We start from the raw sequence: 9574 nt of genomic DNA on the forward strand, positions 1-9574 counted from the left end.
TTGTATTATCACTGTTGCAACATAAGTAACTCAGCCATTGCTCTTTGGTTACAGAAACTACATAAATAGTTGTTCTGTATTTTACTATCTGGTTGGCACAACCAGATTTCTGTATGGATCAACCATATTGATTTTTCCGTGCACGGATTTATTAATATACATCCATTTGGATACACTTTTGCTATATTCAAACGACTAAATATTATCCAGTAAATACCAATTACAGAAATAATAAACAATAATAATAACAGTAATAATAACATTACACTAATATCATAATTTTTTACTTAACGATGTAACTGTTACGTATAATGCATATTATATTGCTTACATTATTGAGTTGGAAATTATAACATTAATGCAATGTTACTATTAACCTCTTAGGTACTGTATGCCACTATAGTGGCTTTCACGTATATCATCTTTCTGAACGGTACGCCACTATAGTGACTCACTCTTACTTCTAATAAATTATAATTTATTCATCTAAAACTGTATTCTAATGTACTTGCGTAGTGAAAAGCATTACCAGACATAAATCGCAGTGTTGCATTGTTTTCGCGCAGTCCGTGTTGAACTTTACCGTACAGAGATACAGCTCCGCGGAAAGTCCTGCTGTAGCTAAGAAATTAAGGCTCCTAAGTACTCACTGCGCGCGCGTGATCATGTTGAATTGTGATGTCAGAGAAAAGAAATGATATTCTGAAAATTCTTGTCGGCCACTTTAAATAAAAAGATATTTATATGAAAAAGTACTTCAGATCGCTTGAGCACATTTGTAAAATGTTCCGAAGACTATCCTTTCTTTGAGAGTTAACCCAGGTAGTCAAATTTGCACAAACAGATTTTGATTAAAGCCTAGAAATTTTTGATAGCAGAAAAGCAGTAATTTAACACAGGATTTATTATATCTGATTATGTTGTAAAACTGCCACCATAAATGTGACAGAGCCTGCTGACAGGCAATCTGTAATCCGCAGTTTGGCGGCAGAAACCGAACATAGTCTTTAATAATCTGACGGTAAATTGGCAGTCGAAACCTAGCAGATTCTGCTGCACAATAGAATTTGTTGCCAATCTACTCGCATTGCCTGTCAGCAAACTTTGACGCCAAAACACGAGCTAAATGAGGGTATAGATGGCTATGGTTTTGATATAACACTCTGATCAAATTTGCTGCCAATCTGCGTGCACTTTGCTGTCAATTTGCTTACTGGAAATAAATAGAAGAATGAACATAGCAAGATCATGAGAAAATATAGATTAAAGAGGAAGGTTACATATGACATGGTTAAAGAGAATGTTAAAAATAGGCTATTTTTGAATATTTAATCATTGAAAACTGTTTCTGCAATATTCTAGAAACAGAAAATAAGAACTATTTATCTTGAAAGGTGAGTAATAAATATAAAAAATTTGACTTTGAGTTCAAATAATATACAGGTTGATTTATTTTAATTTATCCACTGAAATATCTCAAAAGCCGTAAGTTTCAGGAGGAACCTTTTTAGACAAAAGTTGTAGAATTTAAGAGAAAAAAATGTTAATATTTATTTGACTTTAGAATGACGATCAAAAACTATATCAAAGTCAAATTTAATATTTTCAATAGAACTATAGAGTTTTTTAAACATAAATCGATTACTTTAGTCATTCTGCGTATAAAAGTATTCAGATAAAATCATCGGAAAGTGAATATTTTCGAGATATTTTATCCTGATACTTTCCAGTACAAAAAATATGAAATATCTTATAAACTATTCATTTTTCGATAAGCTCATTTTAATACTTTTGTACATACTTTTGTACATGTTTTCTACATACTTTTGTGACCTCTACAATATATGTCAAGGTCAAGGTCATCGGAGGTGGGTTCGCTATACTGCATAATTACCAAAAATACAATAAACTCTCTAAAGTATAATCACTATTGTATAATAATAGTGATTTTTTATACTTTAAATCCTGATTTTCATCGGACCTGGTGGACAAATAATTGTTATTTTCTGTTTATAGAAGATCACAGAAACAGTTACAAATAATTAGTTAAGTTTCCGTTAGTCGGTCAAAAAAGGTTTATTTGTAACATATCCTTTTATGGTTATTTATTGATTATTAAGGGAAAAGGATTAAGAGAAAGAGGAATATTTGGGGCATTTTATAAACGTACTTAAGATATACAATCAGATTCTTTCATACAAACATTTTTCTATTTAGAAATGGCACGTAAGAAAGAACTTTGGACATGCGTTTTTTCGCTTTTGACATTATTAATCAAGAGTTCCGCGGCGAGGGACTAGGAGGATTTCTAGGAGGAAATATTAATTGGTGTTTATTGAGTAATTCACTCGATTGTACAACGAGACAATTCTAACGTTTTGGTAAAAATTGTGTTTCAAGAAATTGTCTCGACATTTAAATTTCAGTATTATGACATTTCAAATTGGTATATTATATACTGTGTACAATATATTGTTTACCATATACTGTATAGCACGGTATATACTGTTGATACTTTCCATATACGGAAAAAAAGATTTGTTAATATTTGGACAACAAAAATATTAACTGCAGGAGCAAATTTTCTTGCTTTTATAGTAAAAATTATTTAGTTGTGATAGCTAAATAACTTTTACTATGAAAGCAAGAAATTTTGCTCCTGCAGTTAATATTTTTAGTTGTCCATATATTAGCAATTTTTTTTTCCTGTGTACGTGTATGCTTGATTATAACAATTGTTTGATAAATACTCAATTTAACATGCATTAGAATAACTGTATTCTTCTTAAATATCAGCCATCCTTTATAAAAGAAGTAAATAAAAAACATAGGAGATTTAAGGGATAAATGTTGTATGTGTACGTGTGTGTGTGTGACTTGAAAACCCTCAGATATCTTTAATACGTGCTAAATATGATTATGTTCTTTCGATATTTTTATAGTAACGTTTCCTTCTTCAGTTTTTAAATGTGGAATTTACAGTGAGCCTTAATTTCAAAAGTCCTAAACTAACAATTACACAAGATGAAACTAAAAATAAAGACAAGAGACTTTATTCTTTGTTTTATTTTGAAAGATGTTTATAGAAATTTGTAGAATTTCGATATATTTTTTTTCGGGATAGTACACGTTTATTCAAAGAACTTGGTGCGAAGCAACAAAAGTTGCTGTTATTTATCTTCGGTCTGAATATTCTTTTTTTCATCAAACTTTTCAGAATCTTAAGGGCAAAGTGATAGCTATAAGACGAGAGGACCAATCAGTATGGGAGAGGAGGGCGCCGTTAGCTCCGGCGAATGTTCGCCGTCTCGTCAGGTTAGGCGTGAAGGTAATCGTGCAGCCAAGCAACCGGAGGGCGTATCCAGCGCAAGCCTACCAGGCAGCCGGGGCGCTCTTGCAAGAGGACATCAGCTCAGCATCCGTGATCTTCGGGGTCAAACAACCGGTACCGGTGGACCAGCTAATACCTAACAAGACATACTGCTTTTTCTCACATACTATCAAAGCGCAGGAGAGTAATATGCCTCTCCTGGACGCGATTTTGGAAAAAAATATACGTCTGCTGGATTACGAGAAGCTCACGGATGCCAGCGGTCAAAGAGTGGTCGCTTTCGGCAAGTATGCCGGGGTGGCTGGCATGGTGAACATACTACATGGTTTAGGTCTGCGACTGCTAGCTCTGGGTCATCATACGCCCTTCATGGTACGTTGATAAAAACTTTGTAGTATAATTGCATCTTCAAGGACTAATCGCGTAAAGTAATCTCACCTTCATTAGCACATCGGACCAGCACACAACTATCGAGATTCGGCTATGGCGCGCCAAGCGATTCGCGGCGCTGGATACGAGATCGCGTTAGGTGCTATGCCAAAGTCAATCGGTCCGTTGACCTTTGTTTTCACGGGCAGCGGTAACGTGAGTCAAGGCGGACAGGAGGTCTTCCAAGAGCTTCCCCACGAATACGTGCCGCCGGAGATGCTGCGGAAAGTCGCTGAGCACGGCGGTATGTCGTAATTTTTTATCTGCGCTAGCGTAACTGTACGCTTTATCGCCTTCTTTTCTGCACCACTTGGGTTATCGAGAACGCCGAATAGATGTTCTCATTATCATTTGCAACTTGTATCGTCTGACCTGTTATCTCGAAGAAACGTGATTTAGAGTTCTTTTTTAAGTGCGTTACTTCAAACATTATCGTGAATGAAATTATCATATCGTTGTTGTTGTGATATGATTCTTATTATTACATATAATCAAGGTTGGAATAGTTACTTTATAAAAGTAACGCGTTATCATTACTTAAAAGTAACCCGAGTAAAAAGATCACATATTTTCGTCTTTACATGGCTATATATAATCATGCATCATTATATATTTTTACAACGAAAAAATAATTCTATATAAATACAAAGTAAATGTTTATCCCATGCAGCACAGAAAGTTGAAACAACGTTGCTGAGATGTTGTAATGTTGAATGTTGAAATATAAATATTTTTCCAACGTTAAATCTATATTGTTTTTTCTACATTCCCAGCAAATACAACGTTACATATAATTTACATCCCAGTAAGCAAGAAATCATTAATACAAAGTTGCTACAATGATATTGAAGAACCTGTAATATTGTCAAATATATAGTATTTAATATTGTATCAAACATTATTACGAACATACTTTGACCGCGATTTGGAAGTTTATGTTGAAATAGAGTTGCTATAATGTTTTAATCGGCAGAAATATTTTTAAGATGTTGCATTGCTCTCAAATAAATGTTAAAGTAACATTTGAAAAATATACTTTTTGTAATGTTTTTAAAACGTTTAAACAACATTCAGAAAAATCATATCATAAAATAACATGTAAAAAATATAAATATAAATGTAATATTATTAAAAAATGTCCAAACAATGCACATGAAGTCAACGTTTCTAAACGTTAATTTAATGTTCCTTGCTTACTGGGATGTTAGTTGTAATTTCCTACTCAATAATGTAACTGTTATATAACATGTGTTATATAACAGTTATATTATTGAGTAGGAAATTACAAGTAAAATGTATGTTACATGTAACTTTGTGTTTGCTGGGTTGATTCTTTATGTTATTACAATATTGAAACAAATTATGATCTTTTGAAATTCAAGTAGAGATACTGAAAAGAAATTTTATATATCCTTTTGAATGACGCATTGAAATTTTTGTTGAAAGTCAAGGATTTCATCGAAAAATGTTTCAAACAATTTGTACAGTCTAATAATGCTATTCACACTGACTATACTAAAATCATGTCAAGTTTACATTTAATTTTTTAAGTAGAATCATGTGGTTTCTTTAACATAAATCGATTTCATTCGTTATTCTGCATATTGAGAGGAAATAATCGAAATATGAATATTTTCCGAAATATTGTACATTATATCTTGATAATTTTTAGTACAAACTATGGAATATCTTACTAACTATCATATTAAACTATTATGTTAACTATTCAACAACATTACTTTAATATTTTTATACGTTGAATAACGAAGAAAATCGATTGGTATTCTTAATCTTTGTATACTAGTGTTTCAATAAATCTACAAAATCCAATCTTTATATGGAAAACTATCAACAGTTGTGAAAAAAAAACTTTTTGACGCTGAACGTGACCAATGTTAAATCAATATTTGATAATATTAAATTGCAACGTCTACAAGACATTGAAATTCAGCGGACATTAGACGTTTACCCTTATAGAAATATCATACTAAGAATCATTGACAATTACTTATTATCTAGTATTTTTAATACTGAAAATAAGTAATTATCAATGATTCTTAGTATGATATTTCTATAAGGGTATACAATGTCTTTTCAACGTTGAATCTATTTCAAAATGTTGATGCAACATTGCAATGTCGTAACGTAACGTTTCTGAAGTGTTGATTCAACGTTTGCGTGCTGTATGAGTATGCTTCTAGCGTAGAAAAAGAAAAGTAACTTCTTTGTCAAATCATTGTTGGAAAAAGTAATTATAAGTCTTTCTATATATCTACAATATGCGGAGAAAACTATTCTTATAATAATCGTCTATGATTGGCCAATTTTTATGGCTTACTTTTTATTCCAAGTTTACTCCGCATATTGTAGACCGAACCTAATGACAACAACATTAAAAATAAAACATTCTCTATAACCTAGATCTATTCTGTAACTTTTAACAACAATGTCGTTATCGTTACGCTATTGTTATGTAGATATGATATATGGTAGAAAAGATGCGCAACGACATATCATACTAGTAAAATTGTCATTAAGAAGTTGTAGAATAGGCTTATTGGATATAATCTCGAAAAGTTCCTAACGTATGTACTCGATCTCTTCTCATGCGTAACGTGACATAAATGCGTTATCAGATTCCAGGATTTTTAATGATAAAAGCAAGACGCTACTAGGTTCGTAAACTTTGCCATCATCTAACGCAAACAAAAATATCTCGTGATATCATTTATCAGTGTATGTACGTTCCTTGACTTGATACAGATACTACAAAAATATATGGTTGCGAGGTGCGGCGCAGGCATCATCTGGAGAAGAAGGAGGGCGGCGGTTTCGATCCCGAAGAATACGAGAAGCATCCGGAATTGTACATTTCCACTTTCAGTAAAAAGATTGCGCCATACGCTTCGGTGATCATCAACGGTATATACTGGGCGGTGGATTCACCGAAATTGTTGACGATACCGGATGCCAAATACTTACTGAGGCCCGCTCATACACCATGGCTGCCGATAAGCGTCGGTGCACCCGCACTGCCTCATAGAATGCTCGCTATCTGCGATATATCCGCAGATCCTGGTGGGAGCATTGAGTATGTACTCGTATTTAAAATGAAATCTTGAAAATGCGATAGTTTTCGTCGCGCTCTAAAAATGTTAAAATTTAAACATTTCGTTTCTTGCCATTATAAATGATTTAGAAACAGGATTGGATAATAAGTTAATCAGTTAAAATTAAATTTAACATCAGTTAAAAGTTAAATTAAAAAGTTATAAATATAATAACTTTTAGCTTAACTTTAATTAATTTTAGTTAATTTTTCCAAATCTGCAAAAGTAAATTTTACATAGTGTCTGCTGTAAATATTGTTCGCAACTTAGTAGCAGAAGTACGACAGAATTTGTTATCAGAGTATGATGGCAGATTAACGGAAAACAAGTAGATAATATTGTTTTTCTATATAATTATTTAAATATATTTAAATGGAATATACTGCAGAAATTGCTAATTTTTTTTTTGCCGTCAGTCTGCAGTCAAGTTATATCTCTGTTGATAAAACACGAGTTTAATTTGGACACAGATAGCTACAGATTTATCATAGAGTATTCTGATCGAATCTGTTACCAATATGGTAATGTACTGTTAACATTTTGTTCATTGAGTTTAAAGGGGTATTCTAGTATAAAGACCCGTTTTCAAGGTGATTTTTGAGAATTAATTTAAAACAAATGGTTTTTGAGAATTAATTTAAAACAAATGAGAATTAATTTAAAACAAATGGTTAAACAGAGTTAATGTTTTGCACTGATATTTCTTCGTCTTTGAAGACATCTCAAATTTTGTCAAAGCTTTATATTCAAAATTGAAGGAAATACAAGTGGACGAAACAGATCATGTTGTAAAATTGTCTTCTATCGGGCGAATTGATTGCCACTGTTCTCGTTATCTGAAATAAACGAATTTGCGTTTATTTTATTCTTTATGAATGTCGCTATCGTCCGAGCTAGAACAAAATAATTTGAAGAAAAATTGACAAAATGGCGGTGCTTGAAAAATAGTAGTCTGATTTTTACTAAAAAATTCTAACTGTTCGCGATCTGGAAAAATAGTAATTTTAAAGATATCAAAAAGATTTTAGTTCAAGCGATAATCGAATATGTGCACTATATATGTGTAAAAGCGTAAGTTGATTGGCCTAATAGTTCCTGAGAAAAATACTCTACTCGGTTTGGAAAATGTCATTTCGAGAAAAACGCGTTTAAAGATTCTTATATACTTACGAAGGGGATAATGAGTAATTAGAGTAACTTACCCTTAATCAGCTATACCAGGGTCATACAAGAGATCTTCATCAACTTCATCAATTTCATAAATCCACGTTTGTCTTCCTCTTGTTTCTTGGTAATTCTTGCTTTTTTCGACTCGTGCGACGCCCGCTGCTCCGAACGTTTAACGCGCTCGTTGTTTATATTATCCGCGAGGAATTTTGCATTTTGGCCGATTTGTAGTCCCATTACGTTAGTTCCATTATTTTTAAAATTATATAAAATCCTTCATTAAACAAGCAAACAGCTAAAAAAGTTGCAACTTCTACTGTCTTCTTTCCACAATACAGATGTTTTGATGTAATTGTCCAAATTAATGAATTTAAACTTTCGTTATTATTCTGAGTAAATAATCCGAAGCATCGCTGTAATAAATGATGGGTAGTTAAATCATCATAAATAGGTTGGATGACATTTAACACTTTGTCATTCATTTCGTGGTCGGCGCGCTGTATGGAGGCGTCCTTTAAACCTTTATAACTCGGTCAATTTAACGAATTTTATCTTAATATTTTAGGGTTATATTTTCAAGACTTTAAATTATAAAAATATGTAAAAAAAGAAAAATCGATTTTTCGGATCCGACACACTAGAATACCCCCTTAAATGGGTTGACTTTTAACTTAAACTAGCTATTTTAAAATGTATTAACTTTAACTTAATAAGTTGTTTTTATACCAGTTAAAATAATTTCTTATACCAGTTTTTATACCAGTTAAAATAATTTATCAATATTGTTTCGGGGCTATTTTTACAAATAGGATATGAAAAATAAAAAATAATACTAGCAGAATTTTTTTATTTCTTTGAAGTAATGTTTTCTTTTTTTAGTAAACATCGAGTATATATTCTAATATTATATCAATATTAGAATTACCGATTCAACAATGTAACTGTTATATATAACACGTGTTATATTGTTGAGGAAATTATAACACAGATGTAATGTTACTGTTATTTGATATTTACTGAGTTATAATATGGAATCTTGAGTTATAAAATAGTCGGTATTTTCTTATAAAAGATTACTTTCATATTGTCTCATATAAATTTAATCTTAAAGGACCCCGCACAAAACCTATGGAAAATGGTTTTCGGTCAAATTGGCTGAAATTTCACTGTGTTATAGTTTTCGCCATGCTGATAAAAAGTTATCATTGCACCAAGTCCCAAAAGTCAATATTTCCCAAGATATAAAGGATCAAAGTAGTGAAATATAATTATCCGCAATAGTAAGACGTATGTTATAAGTATACGTGATACATTGATATTTATTTACGAAATAAATAAAAATCGATTTTTACATATATATATATATATATATATATATATATATGTAATAAATATTTAGTTCCGCAATATATATGTATATGTATATACAGGGTGGGGCAAAGTATTGAAATATCTTGAAAAATATAAGTTTTACAAAAAACTGTTTCAGATCTTAAAAAGATCTATTGTATTTACTGATTTTAGCAGATTGATCTTG

At 31.6% G+C, this 9574-nt stretch overlaps 1 protein-coding gene across 3 annotated transcripts in view; it reads left to right on the forward strand.

Moving 5' to 3' along the window:
• The window catches only part of LOC116850776 (alpha-aminoadipic semialdehyde synthase, mitochondrial), a 43980-nt gene that overhangs the window by 22418 nt on the left and 11988 nt on the right, over positions 1 to 9574 (forward strand). For all 3 annotated transcript variants that reach the window (XM_032829421.1, XM_032829419.1, XM_032829420.1), the window contains 3 exons: positions 3218 to 3703; positions 3779 to 4004; positions 6524 to 6851. In XM_032829421.1, the coding sequence (XP_032685312.1) occupies positions 3218 to 3703; positions 3779 to 4004; positions 6524 to 6851 (1040 nt within the window). The remainder of the gene's footprint in view (positions 1 to 3217; positions 3704 to 3778; positions 4005 to 6523; positions 6852 to 9574) is intronic.

The sequence above is a fragment of the Odontomachus brunneus genome, unplaced genomic scaffold (genome assembly GCF_010583005.1).
Source record: "Odontomachus brunneus isolate Ranch 3 - 2012 unplaced genomic scaffold, Obru_v1 Obru_scaffold_155, whole genome shotgun sequence".
Classification (NCBI taxonomy): domain Eukaryota; kingdom Metazoa; phylum Arthropoda; class Insecta; order Hymenoptera; family Formicidae; genus Odontomachus; species Odontomachus brunneus.